This window comes from Symphalangus syndactylus, chromosome 5 (genome assembly GCF_028878055.3).
Source record: "Symphalangus syndactylus isolate Jambi chromosome 5, NHGRI_mSymSyn1-v2.1_pri, whole genome shotgun sequence".
Lineage (NCBI taxonomy): Eukaryota > Metazoa > Chordata > Mammalia > Primates > Hylobatidae > Symphalangus > Symphalangus syndactylus.
Window position 1 is genome coordinate 120,258,197 of NC_072427.2, and position 19,304 is coordinate 120,277,500.

The 19,304-nt window shown below is 40.5% G+C and overlaps 1 protein-coding gene across 10 annotated transcripts in view; it reads left to right on the plus strand.

Moving 5' to 3' along the window:
- Positions 1-19,304, plus strand: part of MYO5A (myosin VA) — a 229,535-nt gene that overhangs the window by 90,794 nt on the left and 119,437 nt on the right. For all 10 annotated transcript variants that reach the window (XM_063640681.1, XM_055279175.2, XM_055279180.2 and 7 more), the window contains exons 2-4: positions 8,065-8,175; positions 12,789-12,960; positions 15,171-15,315. In XM_063640681.1, coding sequence (XP_063496751.1) covers positions 8,065-8,175; positions 12,789-12,960; positions 15,171-15,315 — 428 coding nt within the window. The remainder of the gene's footprint in view (positions 1-8,064; positions 8,176-12,788; positions 12,961-15,170; positions 15,316-19,304) is intronic.

Here is a 19,304-nt window from a genome sequence, read left to right on the forward strand (position 1 = left end):
ATAAGTAATGTTCTACTTATGAACCTCAGTGGTGGGCATATGGAAGTTCATTACATCATTCTTTCATTCAACAAATTATTTATGTATACACACAGACACACACACACACATCCTCTTGTATGACATATTTCATAACAAATTTAAAAAATACAAAATATACCTTTACTAAGGGGGGCAATTTTCTAGATTTCCTTGTTTCTTTAATAATTTTTGCTTCCTTTTTTCTGAGGAGCTCATCATGTGCTTTTGGAATAGTAGTTCCTGAATTTTTTATACCAAAAACATGCTCTAAGGGCTATATGAATTACTTAGTAATCATATGGAACATCCACATTAATGTCAGATTTCAGAGGAGGGGGTATTGGTGACGTTTCAGGATTTCTTTCCTGCTTTAGTTCAAAGCCCAGAGGAGCACTTAGTTTTTGTAATATGCTTGTTTGAATTGTGACATAAAGCACTCATTTTTGTAAACATTCACAATGGGCCATCGAAAGTGAGCCATGGCCGATTCTGAATTGCCAAGCTGCTCATGACTTAATACAGAAGCTAATAAAGATGTGCACATGTGCTATAAAGCAAATAATGTATATGGGAGTTGGGAGAGAAGAGAGAAGATCATATGGGTCAAATTCTTTGGCTTTTGAGGGCTGGTCAGTTTACTTTGTTAGTGCTGTTAGTCTTGTTCCCAAAGTGTCTGGGGCATCAGAAGCAACTGCTTTTGGTGCCCACACCCTCAGTGTTCCTTGACAGACAAAACGCAAGTTAGCAAAACTTCCAGTGAGTCATCTGCATCAATCAAGGGCGTCTTCAGTGTTGTCATCGCAGTAAGATACCAAAAGAAAGATGACTGGTGGGCCAGGTGCGGTGACTCATGCCTTTAATCCTAGCACTTTGGGAGGCCGAGATGGGCAGATCACCTGAGGTCAGGGGTTCACCAGCCTGGCCAACGTGGCGAAGCCCCGTCTCTACTAATAATACAAAAATTAGCCAGGTGTTATGGTGCATGCCTGTAATCCCAGCTACTCCGGAGGCTGAGGCAGGAGAATCGCTTGAACCTGGGAGGCAGAGGTAGCAGTGAGCGGAGATTGCATCACTGCACTCCAGCCTGGGCAACAGAGCAAGACTCCATCTCAAAAAAAAAAAGAAAAAAAAAAGATGACTGGTGCCTCCTTAAACATGCAAGGCTGAGTGTAACCCCCAAGAAGGTGCAAGGGCAGTGCTGGGTGAGCCAACACTGTTTGGTGCCCCTCTCTGGCATGTTCCAGTGCCAGCATGTCCCTTGAACCTGCCTTTCTAGTACTCTTCTTTTAGACTCTGTCAAAATTACCTCATTGCTGCCAGGCAGGCTTCATTAAATTGTACTGTGGAAGGACAGATGTCTTTTATTTTCCTTGCAAGCTATTATGCAGGTTAAATCTGTGCTAGCATTATTTTCTCAGATTTTAGCTATTATAAAATTTAGTCCATCTTCATTTTATTCTCATTCTGATTTTTTATCAAGTGGTTCATTTGAATTGTCACAAATCTTTGATGTGTGTTTACGTTTTATGTAGTTTAGGTTTATTTTCTCATTTCTCCCTCTCTAGGTTTTTTTCTTTAATCACAATACCTCAAATCTCAGGCTCTTCTTTTTCCTTCTCCTACCAGTTTCTACATCATTATTTACTTTTTCTTTACCTACTACTGCATGAATCTCTCTTCTTTAAGCCTCTGATTCATGCCCCATCTCAACCCTGCTTGGTGCCTCAAACTCTGGTATGGCTTCACGGAAAATCCTGAGCTAAGCCTGTGGAATGTTGCCAATTTTTCTCATCTCTTTTCCTTGCCTTGCCTTATCTCAGTCTTAAATAAAATCAACATACATGTGCTGCCCACAAACTATGGGCCAGGAATTTGGCTGACCTCAAAGGGGATTCAAAGATGGCTTTGAAAGAGTATATAGTCTGGATGGAAGGTAGGCAGATTCATAAATAACTAAAATAAGGTTTCAGGTAGCATAAGTGAGATGTTTGAGAGACTCTCACAAGATAATGAGGGGTTAGATCTAGAGTAGTGTGAGTGGAGAAGAAGAAACGGGGATCACTGAAAGAGAGGCTAACCCTTTGTTAGCTAATCATGACAGAATCCAGCTACAAGACAGTGTTACCGGGTCGTCCTTGCTCCCAGAGCTCCCAAGATGGTGGCGGGCCTCTTCCAAAATGGCGGTGGGCCGCTTCCAAGATGGTGGCAAGCCTCACGTTCTCTGACCTGGGGTTCTTGGCCTCATGGATTGCAAGGAATGGAATCTTGGGCCATGCGGTGAGTGTTATAGCTCTATTAGAAGCCGTGGGTCGTGGAAGAGAACCGTGGAACCCAGTGACTGACTAGTGTTCAGCTCGATTAGGACGAACCCGGGCACTTAGCCATGCAGGAACAATGGCAAGCCTTTAGCCCTATTGGGAGCAGCAATGGGCGCCTAGCTGGATCAGGAGTACAGCAGACACCCTGCTGGATCCAGAGGGGTGGAAGTCAGCCACAGGTCTGCGACGGTGGCAAACAGCAGTGGTGGACGGCGAGCGAAAGCTCAGCTCGAGCCGTAACAAACACGGACCAAAAGAAAGTGCAGTTGCAAGATTTAATAGAGTGAAGACAGAGCTCCCATACAAAGGGAGGGGACCCAAAGAGGGTAGCGGTTGCCGGCTGGAATGCCTGGGTTTATATCCCGATCGTTGTCCCTCCTGCTGTGCTCTTAGGTGATAGATGAATAACTATTTCTTTACCTCCTGTTTTTGCCTAATTAGCATTTTAGTGAGCTCTCTGATAGCTCAGGTGTGAGCTAAGTTGCAAGCCCCATGTTTAAAGGTAGACTTGGTCACCTTCCCAGCTAGGCTTAGGGATTCTTAGTCGGCCTAGGAAATCCAGCTAGTCCTGTCTCCCAACAGGGGCCTTCCCTTGCCTTGCTGGGGCTGTGTCCAGTTTGATTCACTTTGGCCAGGGTTATCGTTTTCTAACTGCTTCTTTTTCACCAGGAGGGCCTTCTGCAGACTAAGTGGGCAGTGGCTATCCTTGTTTCTGATTCCTGCCCGACTCACACTGTGTCCCATTTCTAGGTTTCTCATGCGTTCCAGTGGCCTTGTCTTCTTGCCTGCCTTCCCCCAGTCTTCTCACCGGATGTGACTGGACAAGTTTAGTTCTATTCCTGCCATGTGTATTTGCGTTGCGGCCTGGGGGAAGAGTGGGAGGCAGGGTTGGAAGTGATGAAAGCAGTAGGAAGTGGCATGTCAGGTTGAGATTTCCCTGTTTGAGCATCTAAGGTATATATCCTCAAACTGACCCCCTTCTGGCATAGTTGTTTCTGCAGAGTCACTGATCTCATTGGTTAAGGTGGAAAAGAACCACAAAAAGGCAATGATAATAATAGAATGGTTTCTGACCTATTTCTCCTTGGATGCTTTCCCCAGAGGTAAAGCTAAGATAGAGGAAATTGGTTATCAGGGTGGTGTTCAGTGTTTAAATATCTTGCTTTTGGTGAATGTGAGGGCCTTATCCTCCCACTGCTTATCTGTAAGTGTTGTTAACATCTAGCCCTTGGAAATCTAGTCTTTGGCAAAGTATCTACTTTTTGCAAAATACTTGTGGAAATCTGAGCTGGAGCTCCCTACTAACACAGAGCATGAAGGCACTTTCTAGATTTAAAGTCTCCTCATGTTTAGGCACTGGTCCGTCATGCTTTTACAAACTCACTTGGACACATTTTCCTTTTTTGTGTTTTCATCAGTCAAGGTAATAGGTCATTTCATGATTCTGAATCTCTCTCTCTGTCTCTCTCTTTTTTTTTTTTTTTTTTGAGATGGAGTCTTGCTCTGTTGCCCAGGCTGGAGTGCAGTGACGTGATGTTAGCTTACTGCAACCTCCACCTCCTGGGCTCAAGTAATCCTCCCACCTCAGCCTCCTGAGTAGCTAGGATTACAGGCACGAACCACCATGCCTGGCTAATTTTGGTATTTTTAGTAGAAGTGGGGTTTCACCATGTTGGTCAGGCTGGTCTCCAACTCCTGAGCTCAAGTGATCCACCTGCCTCAGCCTCCCAAAGAGGTGGGATTACAGGCATGAGCCACCGTGCCTGGCCCGACTCTTGATCTCTTTGTATTTATATATCTTTTCTGGAACCAGTAATGCCTTCCAGAGAAAGCTACAAAAATGCTGTCTTTGTAAAGTAAGCTTCAGAGTGGGAGCAGTTAGTACATAGAAATATTTATTGCATGAGTAAGGCTTTAGTGATGTGTACAGATATTACTCAGTTTATGGACTGTGTACCTGGGAAAAAAGTTGTAAAACAAATTTCAGTAACATGTTTGATATATGACATTAGAAATCACTTCCTATGGGAAAAACAGTAACAACCCCACCCTGTAGGTATATATTGGTTTATGCTTTTCATGAAGTTTCTATGTGTGTAAGCCTTTGCAATAAACTAGAAGACTATTGTTGTCATCCTCATTTTATTGTTGCCTGAAATAAAGGCCAAGGCCCATCTGGTAGCCCTGGGACTAGAACCCATAGTCTAGTTCCATACTCTTTCCTCTGCAAACTGCTCAGATTAAATGTTTGTATGTGTTGGTAATAATAAGAGAAAATTAAAGCAATTGAGTGAGCTTTTAATCGTGCTACTTATATTCAATTTAAAGAGATGCCTTTTATTTTGATCTTCTTTCGATAGGTTCTTACTAAGCACTAGCTCTGTGTCAGGTACTGTTCTAAGTACTGCCTGCAGTGTTGAACAACACAGACACAGAACTTATGTTCTAATGAAGGAAGAGAGACAGTAATTAAGTAAACAAGAACATAACAGCAAGTGATTTCAGATAGTGAATAAGAGTGCTGAAGAATGTAAAATAGAGAATGGTAATAGTAGTTTGGATTGATTTCCACTAGAAAGATCTGGGAAGGCCTCTCTGAAGAGGTTTACATTTGAGCTATCATATGAGTGAGAAGGAGGCAGACATAAGCAGATCTGGGAGAAGTACGTTATGGAGGGCTTAACAAGAGCCAGGGTCTCGAGACAGGAGCAAACAAAACTGTGTTCCTGAAGAACTGAAATAAGATCTGCACGGCTCCAGCTTAGAGGTTGGCAGGGGAAGGAAAGGACAGATCATGAAGGCCCTTGTAGACCACGGTAAGGGATTTGTATGTTAACTGTGATGGCCAGGCCAGGCGTGGTGGCTCACGCCTGTAATCCCAGCAGTTTGGGAGGCCAAGGTGGGAGGCTCACTCTCTGAGGCTAGGAGTTTGAGACCAGCCTGGCCAACATGGTGAAACCCTGTCTCTACTAAAAATACAACAACAACAAAAAAGTAGCCGGGTGTGGTGGCGGGCACCTGTAATCCCAGCTACTTGGGAGGCTGAGGCAGGAGAATCGCTTGAACCCCAGAAGCGGAGGCTGCAGTGAGCCGAGATCATGCCATTGCACTCCAACCTGGGCAACAAGAGCAAAACCCTGTGTCAGAAAAACAGAAAACAAAAAAACTGTGATGGTTATTTGTCCTACTGTTTTCTTGTTCCTTTATTTTATAAAATGATGGTGATATTAGATAGTAAATTGGTATTTATGTTGCCTCTGCTGAGTGTGAGGGCCTTAGCCTCTACTTGTCTGTAAGTGCTGCCAGTAATTAGTGGTTTTATAATCTTACTTGTCAAGACTAAAAATTAGTTAATAACCTTATATCAGTCCCCAAACTTTAAAAAAAAAATTTTACCAGCCATGAAATCTGGTAGTTTGGAAACTATGCTAATATACCACAGAAGCTTCCCAATAGGAAGGCTTGAAAATATTTGTCAGTAAAGAGGTTAACATAGGCTGGGCACGGTGGCTCATGCCTGTAATCCCAGCACCTTGAGAGGCCAAGGCGGGCGGATCATGAGGTCAGGAGATAGAAACCATCCTGGCTAACACGGTGAAACCCTGTCTCTACTAAAAATATAAAAAAAATTAGCCGGCCGTGGTGGCACGTGCCTGTAGTCCCAGCTACTCGGGAGGCTGAGGCAGGAAGATTGCTTGAACCCAGGAGGCGGAGGTTGCAGTGAGCTGATATCGCGCCACTGCACTCCAGCCTGGGTGACAGAGTCAGACTCCATCTCAAAAAAAAAAAAAAAAAAAAAAAAAAAGAGGTTAACATAATATCCAGGACGGTGGCATGGCATGCTGAAATGTTTTTCTTAATTTAAATTATCTTGAATCTCAGATCTACCTGTACTTTCGTTCACCCACTTTCTTTTCGCTTTCTCCTATCTGTAAGTTCATCACTGGGTCATACAAATTTCTCTTGTACTTGGGAATGACCTTGTTACAAGCTCATTACATTATCACAGTTCTTTTGGAAGTTGCCCCATATTTAACATACTCAAATCCAAATGCTCCTTCTCAAAGCTCCAAGTAAATTAGTACCCTGATCATTGTTAAAAATGAAATCTAGAGGTGAATTTACGTGAAATAAGGATACAGATACAGGCCAGAGACTGGGTTCAGTCTGGCCCATGCCAGCCATGATTGATTATGTCATGTCTTTCCTTTGCTGGCTGAATCTAGGATTCCTGTTTTCATATGTGATTTGTTCATGAAAATGGGCATTTAGGTTTAGTGTATGCGTGTTTTAAAGGGAAATTTCTTCCCAGAGAGTCCAAGCACATAAAACACTTCTCCAATGCGGTATTTGAAAGATTTATGCATGTTAGTATATTTTGTTCTTTTTCTTCAAAATTGACCACATAATCTTCTGGCTTATATCCAGAGAGTGTCTAGTTGAGGCAAAATATTTGCTGCTTTAGGAATCCCTGATGATTACCATGCCTTTTTCATGATGTTGAGGCTACAGGAGCTAAGCTTATTAGTGACTGGCTGTGCCATTTTTACCATTTCCCACTCATCTGTATAAAATAATGAAGGCAAAATGCTGAACAACAGTGTTTCTTCAGTTTTTAAAAATTTGTTATTTTTATTCTCCTCTTCCTACTGTGATGGCTCCTGAAGGATGTCTGAGAAATCACTAAGGCTTTGCGGAGCACAGGATGCAAACCACAATAAAAAAATCCAAACTGGGGGCCGGGCGCGGTGGCTCATGCCTGTAATCCCAGCACTTTGGGAGGCTGAGGCGGGTGGGTCACGAGGTCAGTTCGAGACCAGCCTGGCCAACGTGGTGAAACCCCATCTCTATAAAAATACAAAAATTAGCTGGGCACAGTGGCACATGCCTGTAGTCCCAGCTACTCGTGAGGCTGAGGCAGGAGAATCACTTGAACCCGGGAGGCAGAGGTGGCAGTGAGCCGAGATCGTGCCACTGCACCCAGCCTGGGCAACAGAGTGAGACTGTCTCAAAAAAAAAAAAAAAAAAAAAAAAAATCCAAATTGTAAACCCAGCCATAAAAAGATGGCTGTGCTGTTGAAACTAGCAGAACCACAACACCATAGCTTCAAAAATAGATCTTATGTGTACATTTTAACCTAAAATTATACTTTCAGGTGGCATTTACTGTGTAAAGCAAAGTCAAGCTTTGATCATAACTGTTTTTTCAGAACACACTTTTTATATAATTTGGGAATGGTGGTGCTATGAGGGCTAAAATATTTTTTGTTTACTAATTTAAAAAGTAAATTTCAGCTGGACCTGGTGGCTCACACCTGTAATCCCAGCACTTTGGGAGGCTGAGGCGGGTGGATCACCTGAGGTCAGGAGTTTGGAGACCAGCTTGGCCAATATGGTGAAACTCCGTCTTTATTAAAAATAAAAAATTTAGCTGAGCGTGGTGGCAGGTGCCTGTAATTCCAGCTACTCAGGAGGTTAAGGCAGGAGAATTCCTTAAACCCAGGAGGCGGAGGTTGCTGTGAGCTGAGATTGGGCCACTGCACTCCAGCCTGGGCAACAAGAGCTTAACTCTGTCTCAAAAAAAAAAAAAAAAAAAAGTGAATTTCATGTTGGCCAAGATTTCTTTTTTCATAAATTGTTTAATTATAAATAGTTATCATATGTTTATATATTATTGTAAAATAATTGATTTGCTAGTTTAAATTTTTTTCTTTTTGTCTTCTAGTTTGCCAGGGTTTGGATACCTGATCCAGAGGAAGTCTGGAAGTCAGCAGAGCTGCTCAAAGATTATAAGCCAGGAGATAAAGTCCTCCTGCTTCACCTCGAGGAAGGAAAGGTGAGATCTCACTTTCATTTGTTGTCATTGGCATAAAGTGAAGGGAGTTCAAAAGTGTAAGTTTACTGTGAAGTAAACTCCCAATGGAAGTTAAATTTTGAACTTACCTAGAATTTTTACTTACTAAATTGGTAAAAATGGCAAACTCAGTTTTCTATCCTAATAGCGTTTTTAATGGCATAGATTAGTGAAAATAGCAGATACTTTAAAAAGCTTCTATTTTGGCCTGTGAATTTATTATGATTATCAGGTTTAGATTCACATCTAATCCTAAAACTCTTGCATTTAACTGGTGTGCTATGGGGAGTGCTTGTAGTGTTTTTAAAAAGAGGCATGGTGCCAGGTCTTAGAGGAGACTCATTGGTGGCAGCACGGAGAGCAAAACTGAGGGGAAGATACTAGTTGGGACGAAGGCGGGGAAGAATCAGGCCAATTAGGAGGGCTTTTAATACCAAACTAGGGAATTAACTTATTTAACATTTATTGGTCATCCGATCTGTTAAGCAAAATGTTCGGCACTTTGGAGTGGATTTTCTCATGTTAAATTTCACACCAACCCTGTGGGTTGGCAGGTGATATAATCACTATTTTCCAAATAAGAAAGCCAAACTTCAGAGTCATTAAGTAGATTTGCTCAAGGTCACACAGCCAGGAAGTGGCTTTTGGAATTTGAAGTGAGATTTGAACACAGATGACTCTAAGATGAGTGCTTGTACTATTTGACTATATTGGATTTTTGCAGATTGCTGGCCATGACCAGTTGCTTAACGTGATGTCTGCCATGTTATCCACTGTAAAGTTACTGTTTTCCCTTTGTAATTAATGAATGTCATTGTGTTGGGGCAGATGCTTTGAGGCCACTCATATATCCTGCTTCTCCTTAAACTTTTCCTGCTAATATTTGCCCACAGTGTTCATTACTGTGTCTTGCCTGCAGCAAGTATCGTTGTGTTCTAGTAGTGATTCTCCATTTCTTTCCTTCCTTCTATACTTATTAACTAGAATTCTTCTATAGGGAAGGAAGTATTGTTTCTCCTCTCCCATTTATTTATTACTTTAATCATTTATTTATTATGGGCTTATGGGTATTTCTTTTATTCTTCATTACTATCTTTATTTATTTTATCAATTAAATTGTTCCAGCTATGGTCATTGAGATCTCTCTTAGATTGGATCCTTTGCCTTTTTTGACAGGTCCCTATCCTTTTTTATTTTTTTTCGAGGCAGGGTCTCACTCTGTCACCCAGGCTAGAGTGCAGTGGCTTGATCATGCCTCCCAGGCTCAGCCTCCCTAGTGGCTGGAACCACAGGCATGAGCCACCATGCCTGGCTAATTTTTTAATTTTTTTTAGTAGAGATGGAGTCTCAATATGTTGCCCAGGCTAGTCTCGAACTCCTGGGCTCAAGCGGTCCTCCCACCTCAGCCTCCTAAAGTGCTGGGATTATAGGCATGAGCCACTGTGCCTGGCTTTTTTTTTTTTTTTTTTTAGATATAGCACTTCTCCTGGTACCCCAAGATACTTACCCTGAATTTCCCCTTTCCTAGCCCTGTTACCTTATATTGGAGGATAGTATTTGACAGCCAAGATCTGAGCACTAGGTGTGCTCATTGCTGTTGAGATGACACCACTTCTCAGCCCTCTTAGCATAGAGAGCTAGAAAAATATATACATGGATGGATAGATAGATACTAATATGTATGCATACTACACTAATGTATATTCAACCATCTATACTTAATGTCTATGTTTACATACGTATGTATGTGTTTGTATATATGTATTATATATATATAATGTGTTTTTAGAGATGGTTGTCTTGCTATGTTGCCCAGGCTAGTCTTGAACTGCTGGGCTCAAGAAGTCCTTCTACCTCGTCCTCCCAAAGTGCTGGGATTAAAGGCATCATCTACTGCACTAGACTTTTTTTTTTTTTTTTTTTTGGAGACGGAATTTTGCTCTGTCACCCCGTCACCCAGGCTGGAGTGTGGTGTGCAATCTCTGCTCACTGCAACCTCCACCTCCTGGTTCAAACGATTCTTGTGCCTCAGCTTCCTGAGTAGCTGGGATTACAGGCGCATGCCACCATGCCTGGCTAATTTTTGTGTTTTTAGTAGAGACAGGGTTTTACCATGTTGGCCAGGCGGGTCTCGAACTCCTGACCTCAAGTGATCCACCCACCTCGGCCTCCCAAAGTGCTGGAATTACAGGCATGAGCCACTGCACCCAGCCTTGACCTTTTTTTAAAAAAATAAAACCCGTGAGTTAATAGAGATCCTTTTTTCTCCAGTCCAATGCCACCAGGTTAATTCTATTATTCTTCCTTTGATTATGTGTACTATAACTTCTCTTTTTGGTTTTCATTATCTATAATATATTACTTATTCATGATAGACATAAAGTTATTTCAGAATTGCTAATCCATACCCCTATGAGAAGCAGATTTGCCAACCAGAGTACAGTGTCTATGTTTAATTTTATTAATCCTTAGTATTTTTTAAAAATCTAGAAATAGAATGATACATACCTTTAATAAAAGCAAGACTAGGGACAGGGGTCAAACAAGAAGAATAGACATTATAAAATTCATGAACTATTCAAGAATCATTCTCTTTTTAGAAACTACTTAGGGTCCTAGAATAAAATAGAGAAAGCATGGCTTTTGTAATAGTAGAAGAGTATATTTATTTAATGATGTCCAGTGATTCCAGAGGAGCAGGTTATGTCCGTTTAAAGCCTAACTCCAAGAAAGAAATTTCTGTGAAGATGTTACAGGTCTCCTCTACCTTTCAAATTAGTGTCTTCTCTAATATTTCAATTTCAGCTCCTCCCCCCACTCGCCACAAACAACCCCACCCTGTAATGAAAACTGAGAAAAGAGCTCTGGGTTGCCCTTCTGCCATTCTGGAGTCTCCTGGCTAACACCAGAACAGACAATTGTGTATTTACAGGGCCAATGCAAGGACCAGTCAGCCCCAGGCAAGGGTGATATTCTCTGATAAGCAGGCAGCAAGAAATGCTGAGGGGTAAATTGTTAATTTTTCTCTCCTTTAGCATAATTCATTCAAACATGATTTGAATATTTGACCTCTGTATGTGTTTTCAGTATTACCAAAACTGGCTTTTTACAAAACCTTGTTCCTCCCTACAACTAAATTGAATTTTTATTCTTATTCACTTGTCCTATGTTATTTGCCCCTTTATATAGTTAAGTGACAATATTCATGGTTGGCTGTGCCATAAAGCCATATTCCCGTGACTTTAAAGTGAATAGTGGCTAGTAATGGTCACTCACACCTGTAATCCCAGCATTTGGGAGGCCAGTGCAGGAGGATCCCTTGAGCCAAGGAGTTCGAGATCAGCCTGGGCAATATAGTGAGACCCCATCTCTATTAAAAATTGACTGAATAGTACTTGTTAACTTTTGGGACCAGGAACCCCATTAAAATGTCATTTGTTTTGTTTTGTTTTGTTTTTGCTTTTGTTTTTTTTTTTTTGAGATGGAGTCTCGCTCTGTAGCCCAGGCTGGAGTTCAGTAGCGTGATCTTGGCTCACTGCAACCTCCGCCTCCAGGGTTCAAGTGATTCTCCTGCCTCAGCCTCCTGAGTATTTGGAATTACAGGTGCCCACCACCACGCCTGGATAATTTTTGAGTTTTTAGTAGAGATGGGGTTTCACCATGTTGGCCAGGCTGGTCTCAAACTCCTGACCTCAGGTGATCCACCCACCTCGGCCTCCCAAAGTGTTGGGATTACAGGCATGAGCCACCATGCCTGGCCAATTTTTGTATTTTTAATAAAGACGGAGTCTTGCCACGTTGGCCAGGCTGGTCTCGAACTCCTGACCTCAGGTAATCCACCCGCCTTAGCTTCCCAAAGTACTGGGATTACAGGTGTGAGCCACTGTGCCTGGCCTAAATCTGATAAATGAATAAGCATATGCACAGAAAAAACAAAAAGCAAAACAAAACAAAAATCTCATGAAAACTATGAATTGTCTTGCCTCAAAAAAAGTACACATAGGTGCACATACACACAGAGTGTTGCACATAATTTCAGGGGATTCTTGGGTATCTCGTGGTTTAAGGATTCCCAAGTACTTACCACATGCCAGACTTGCCTCATTTACTTTTTACCACAACCCTGTTAGCCCATTTTACAAATGAGGGATTTGGGTGAAATACCATAACTCAAGACCACATAAAAAGTAAGTATTAGTATCAGGATTTGAATCCTGGTCAATCTGATCCTAGAACCAAGCTCTCGACCACTCTTTTATATTGTCCGCCACTTTTTTATAGGTAAAGGGGGATGGAGGAGATAAACATATTTAAAAGTTTAAAACTTCTGATTCAGTACGTGGGTGAAAAAGTTCTAGGCTATGGCTTTCAAAGTATATTAGCAAAAATTGTTAATACAAGTCGGTATGTCTAATGAAAACGCACTTCATATTGTTTCCATCTCCACCAGTTTCTGTGATATTGGAAGGTGCTAGGAAAATAATGCATTTAATAGCTGAGAAGCAAATCAGGAATAGGAAGTGAGCAAAATGCATGGGCCTCTTTCATAGTCTTTGCCATAATTCATCCAGATGCTGTGCCTTGTGCATTTTCAGGATTTGGAATACCATCTAGATCCAAAGACCAAGGAGCTGCCTCACTTACGAAATCCTGACATACTTGTTGGTGAAAATGACCTCACAGCCCTCAGCTATCTTCATGAGCCTGCTGTGCTCCATAATCTCAGAGTCCGCTTTATTGATTCCAAACTTATTTATACATACTGTGGTAAGTATGCTTTGCTTTCCGAATAGACTGTGGACTCTTTCCTCTAATGGACATAGCCTGGAAATATATTGTACATGGGGAAAGCAGGCTGTGGTTGGATTTTCTCTAAGAGACAAAAACATTTGAGTGTTATCAGAAAGATTTACCAAGTTGCATTTATGCTGAATAAACTCATTTGTGAGCTTACATAATTTTGCTAAAAATAAAAAGACTGTGCCCATCTTTTGGAATTTTTTTCCCCTTACAGAAGTCATATGTCAGATTTAGTGCCAGATTCACCAGTTATTTTCTTCTCTTCCAAAAACTACTACATGAAGAGTAGATGTCCAAGGACTTATCTTTGGAGCAGGTTCAAGAGATTTAGTGTTATCTTGTGGTCGATTACTCAGCCATGCAGAACTAACTTGACTCGTGGTGATTCGTCTTGCTCACTCCTGCTTGCCTGGGCCCCTGCTCATTGCAGTGTTAGCTGCCAGCCACCCAGTTCACGGTGCTTTTTATCTCTCCAAGAAATAAAGCCTCTGCATATGTTTGTGTTTATGTTCCTTTCCCCCTTCTCCAGCTTTCCTTCTTTTTTCTCTCTTTCCCAGTTTGTTCTTATCTTTTATTTTCTCCCTTTCCTCTGGCTATTTTTTCTCCACTGATGTCTTATCGTTCTTTCACTAATCACTCTGTCCTCTGAAGCTCAAATCTGGATTTCCATTCATTCATGTGGTATACCCAGCTCAGTGCTCATGATTTCTTCATTACTCTCTCGTTTTAGGCAGGAACAGCCACCTTTTCTTCTTAAAATAATTGACATCCTTTATGTCATTGATACTAACTTTTCCTTTCTGGTAACTATTGCTTTTTCTCAATTGTTATTTTTCTTCCATTTTTTTTCCTTACACATGTGTTACCTTCTCAGTGAAGTCTTGTCTGGCCACCCTATCAAGTCAGAAACCCCTCCTTACTATCTTTCTTCCCTGCATTATTTTTTGCCTTCTTTTCCTTACTACAATTTAATCTGTGATTATATATATAGATATATTTTCTTACTTACCTTGTTAATTGTCTGAATTTCCCACTAGAGTTTAAGTTCCATGAGGGTAAAGATTAGTCTTTTTTGTTTGTTTGTTTACTGTTGTAAATTCAGCATTTAGAAAAGACTTTACACATAGTTGGTGCTGAATAAACATTTATTGAATGGACGACTTCATTAAGTTAATATACACCTACTGAAAAATTCTTAGGAAATACAGAAAAGTATAAAAAAGGAAAAACAATTGTATGTAACTCACCACTGAAAAATAGCCAGTATTAATATTGATTTACATCCTTTCTCTTTATATGCATGAGAGGTATAAATTGATATAAAATTGGAATCAGTCTATATATAGTTTTGTATTATGTTTTCCTATGACATTTAATATCCTTCAAAAACATGATTTGGACCAGGTACTGTGGCTTACCCTGTAATCCCAGCACCTTGGGAGGCTGAGGTGGGCAGATCACTTGAGCCCAGGAGTTCAAGCTTGGGCAACATGGCAAAATCCTGTCTCTACAAAAAAATACAAAAATTAGCCAGGCATGGTGTTGCGTGTCCATAGTCCCAGCTACCTGGGAGGCTGAAGTGGGAGGATTTCGTAAGCCTGGGAGGTCTAGGCTGTAGTGAGCCAAGATAGTAACACTGCACTCCAGCTTGGGTGACAGGGTGAGACCCTGTCTCAAATTAAACAAACAAACATGATTTGTGGTAGTGCCTTAGTAGTCTATCATATGGATGTAACAGAATGCATTCAACTAGTCTCCTTGCCCTATATATTTTGTTTCCATTTTCACTGTTACAGATAACATTATGATAAACATCTTTGTGAAAAAAAAAAAAAACTCTGCATGAATTTCTGATTATTTCATTTGGATAAATTGTAGAAGTAAAGTGGAATTTTTGGATTAAATATATGAAGATATTTAAAGTTCTTATAACATTGCCACATTATTTTAAGCCACCCAGTCCAGTTTTTAAATGGTGTTTTAGGCAGAACTATGTATAATGGGTTCGGAGGCAAAGGCTATGATACATTTTGATCCTTGAACAATTTATTGGTTTAATATTAACTAAATTGAAATGAAGGATTGTGTTAACTGTGAGTCTCACTTTACTAAGTTTGATATGCCCATTAGGGTATCATTGACTTCTTTTTCTTTCTTGTCCCCCACCCTATTCCCAGGTATAGTCCTAGTAGCTATAAATCCCTATGAACAGCTGCCTATTTATGGAGAAGATATTATTAATGCATACAGTGGTCAGAACATGGGTGATATGGATCCACATATCTTTGCAGTAGCTGAAGAAGCTTACAAGCAAATGGCCAGGTTGGTAGAAGCTTTCATTGTTATTTTATGGCAGTTATTAGATATGATAATTTCTTCTTGCTAAGTCACATATATTTTAAAGTGAATGGCAACCTTGTAAATAATTACTAAATAAGCAGCCTTGACAAGTTTGTCTCAGGTGACTTGGATTATTATTAAATAATAAAGTGGGTCAGGCGCAGTGGCTCATGTCTGTATTCCCAGCACTTTGGGAGGCCAAGGTGGGCGGATTACCGGAGGTCAGGAGTTCGAGACTAGCCTGGCCAACATGGCGAAACCCCGCCTCTACTAAAAATGCAAAAATTAGCCGAGTGTGGAGGCACGTACCTGTAATCCCAGCTACTTGGGAGGCTGAGGCAGGAGAATTGCTTGAACCTGGGAGGCAGAGGTTGCAGTGAGCCGAGATTGTGCCACTGCACTCCAGCCTGGGCCACAGAGCAGGACTCTGTCTCAAAAACAAACAAACAAACAAAAAACCCCTCACATTTATAAAGGGACATAGAGTTTTTAAAAACTGCCTTTGAAATTTCATCATGATCCTGTGACTAGGAAAAGACAGATGCAGATGTTATGTTTTACAGACGAAAGGATTAGTGTAGTGGTATTAAATGACCTACCCAATGTCAGCTAATGAGTAATAGACCAGAACTAAAAGGCCTAGGAGCTATAAAAAAAAATCTTTCTGAATCCTAGGGAATTAAATCTAAAGGAAAGTGTGAAATTTTTTTCTTTCAAGATGGGGTCTTGCTATGTTGCCCAGGCTGGGCTTGAACTCCTCGGCTCAAGTGATCCTCCTTCTTCAGCCTCCTGAGTAGTTGGTACTGCAGGCATGCACTACCATGCCCAACTCAAAGTGTGAATTTTAATGTTAGTATTATATGATAGGGCATCAGTTATCCTGAACAGCATCTGCAAAATGTCTCTTATGTTAACCATGGAACCCTAACATTTTGAGGGTGGAAAATGGGAGAAAAATGTTACTTTCAAGACTAGATTATGCTCTTAATAATATAATAAAATATAAAACTGTGAATGTGTAGAAGAATAGTTTAAGTTTAATTCATTTCTCCAGCCTACAAAGCAGAACACATTATAAATATAATATGGGAAACCCATGAGTAATTTATAAGGTGGAAAGAAAACTAATACTGCAGAGATTTTTATTTTCTCCTCTCCAGCCAGGGAGAGTATACATGATTGGTCCAGCATGTGACAGAATTTTAGAATTATTTCAGGGACAAAACCCTAGAAATCATTATGCCCTTTTAATAATAAAATAATATTAATATGGATACTTCTAATAGCAGCTAACATTATGTGCTCTGTGAAGGGCATTATTTAATTGCTTTCCATTTATTAACTAATTTTATTCTCATAGTAACTTTCTGAGTTTGGTATTATTTTCATTTTACAAATGAGAAAAGTGAAGCACAGAGAAGTTGTGTAACTTTTCTAAGGTCACATAACTAGGAAGACCAGTTTTCAAATTCAATTAGTCTGACATTATGAAATATTAATGTATTAAATATAAAATGACTAAACATAGGTTAGCACTACAAAACATGTCATATTATGCCAGCTTCTGCTATAAAATAGTAATTAGTGTTCAAAGCTTAAGAAAAGTTATTTTTTAAGCTTAAAATTGAGAAAATTCCATTTATTGGTATGATTTTTTTCCCTTAAGTTGGAAAAATCTACCAGTAGTTGATTTGTATAGTATCAGAGCATTGCAGTACAGTTTCGACACCACTTAGTACAACCTGAGAACTACTGGGCAGAGAAAAAATCACATGGATGGCTAGACTCTAAAAATAATCTCTGAAAATTGTATAGTGCTCAGAGAATTATATGACTCTTTGGAAAATAGTATTCTTAAATACAAAAGCATAACTCTTACCATCTTTGTTACTGGTCATTCACAGACAGGATTAGGTTTATTTGAATATTTATGGCTTTTTACCTTTAGATTTACCTTGGTTTCCTGTAATTTTCTCTTCTCATTATTTGTTGTGACTCAGTCACTCAAGGTAATTTCTTAACTGAAGGGTTGTTTTGTCTGTTTTTCTTTGGCTTGGTTTTCTTTTTCAGACAGTTTTAAAATATGCCTTAATCAGTTATGGTATTATATTTACCATTTGTATAAATAAATCTCTACCCATAACATCTGCCACAGCAGTTAAATAGAGTGTATCCATTTAGGCTTACAGTCGGGAATAACTGCTGCAGGATCATTTCTTGCCGCTGTTTTCTTTTCTTTTTTTTCTTTTTTTAAGATGGAGTCTCTCTGTGTCGCCCAAGCTGGAGTGCAGTGGCGCAATCTCAGCTCACTGCAACCTCCGCCTCCCGGGTTCACGCCATTCTTCTGCCTCAGCCTCCCGAGTAGCTGGGACTACAGGAGCCCGCCACCATCCCCAGCTAATTTTTTGTATTTTTAGTGGAGATGGGATTTTACTGTGTTAGCCAGGATGGTCTGGATCTGCTGACCTTGTGATCCGCCCACCTCAGCCTCCCAGAGTGCTGGGATTACAGGCGTGAGCCACCACGCCCAGCCGGCCTTACCATTGTTTTCTTGTCAAACAAAGATGTCATCTTTCCAGATGCAAATCCTGGTGTTTCACATTATCACCATTTCTAGGGATCCCTCATGTCTTCAGGGAAGGTACAATTCATCATTCGTGTAATAGAGATTTATTGAACACCATCCAAACACCAGGCGCTGTTCTGGGCATGGGGGATACAAATTAAATAGACAGGAATTCCTACCCCACAAAGTCAGGCATGATTAACAATAAAACTATTAGCTGGGCATGGTGGCACACATCTGTAGGCCGATTACTTAAGCCTCGGAGTTCAAGGTTACAGTGATCTACGATTGTGCTACTACACTCCAGCCTGGGCAACATAGTGAGACGCTGCCTTTACAAACAAAATACAAAAACTAGCAGGCATGGTGGCCTGTGCCTTTAGTCCCAGCTACTCAGGAGTCAGAGGTGGGAGGATCGCTTGAGCCCAGGAGTTGAAGGCTGCAGTGAGCCAAGATGGTGCCACTGCATTCCTGCCTGGGTGACAGAGCAAGACCCTATCTACAAAAACAATAAAAAAGTAAAGTTACAAAAAAATGAAAAGAACATACTGTGCTGGAGCAAGGGTAGAAGCCGGGAGACTAATTCGGAGGTTATTGCCTCGATCCATGCAAAAGATGATCATTTAATTAGTGGAGGTGGTAAAAAGTAGATGGATTCTGGGTATATTTTTAAGACAGAACCGGCAAAGGCTTGCTTATATGGGGTATTTGAGAAAAAGAGGAGTTAAGGATGGCAGTGAGGATTTGGACTGAGCACCTAGAAGGTTGGAGTTGCTGTTTACTGAGATGTAGAAGATGGCAGGAAGAGCAGGTTGTGTGTGTTGTGGGGTGGGGAGTAGGGGGAAAGGAGCAGAGTTCTAATTTAGATCTTTAAGGTTGAAAAGATGTTTTTGACATCTATCCTAAAAGCAAAACTCATACTAGGAATTCTTTCCAAGCAGATCTATGTCCGGTGACATCAGCAATAACCAGGATCCTTGAGCAGGATCCTTGACTCATGGCTTCTTTTTAAACATGCTCCTTAGAGAGTACAATGCCCTCATAAAATACCTTCCTAGAATAGCCTTTTAATTTTAATTGTCCTTGTTGACTTACCATAGAGAAGCACTCGGTGGACTGCCATGCCTATTTTTTTCTTTTATTCTTGTTTGACATTCTTGCCAGTCTTTTTTCTTGCTGTAACTAGGGTTTTTGTTTTGTTTTGTGTTGTTTCCTTAAAACCAGGTAGTGTTGATGGCTTTAATTTGCTATATTTTCTCTCTACTGCGAGTGATAGAGTAAATCAGTTTTATTGACTAAGTTTCATTTATTTAAATTTGCTTGAAAAAAGTTAGTTATATGCAATTAACTTTGGTCTAGTGAAAAAGACATCTGTACTAGTCACATATCTACCAATAACTAACCA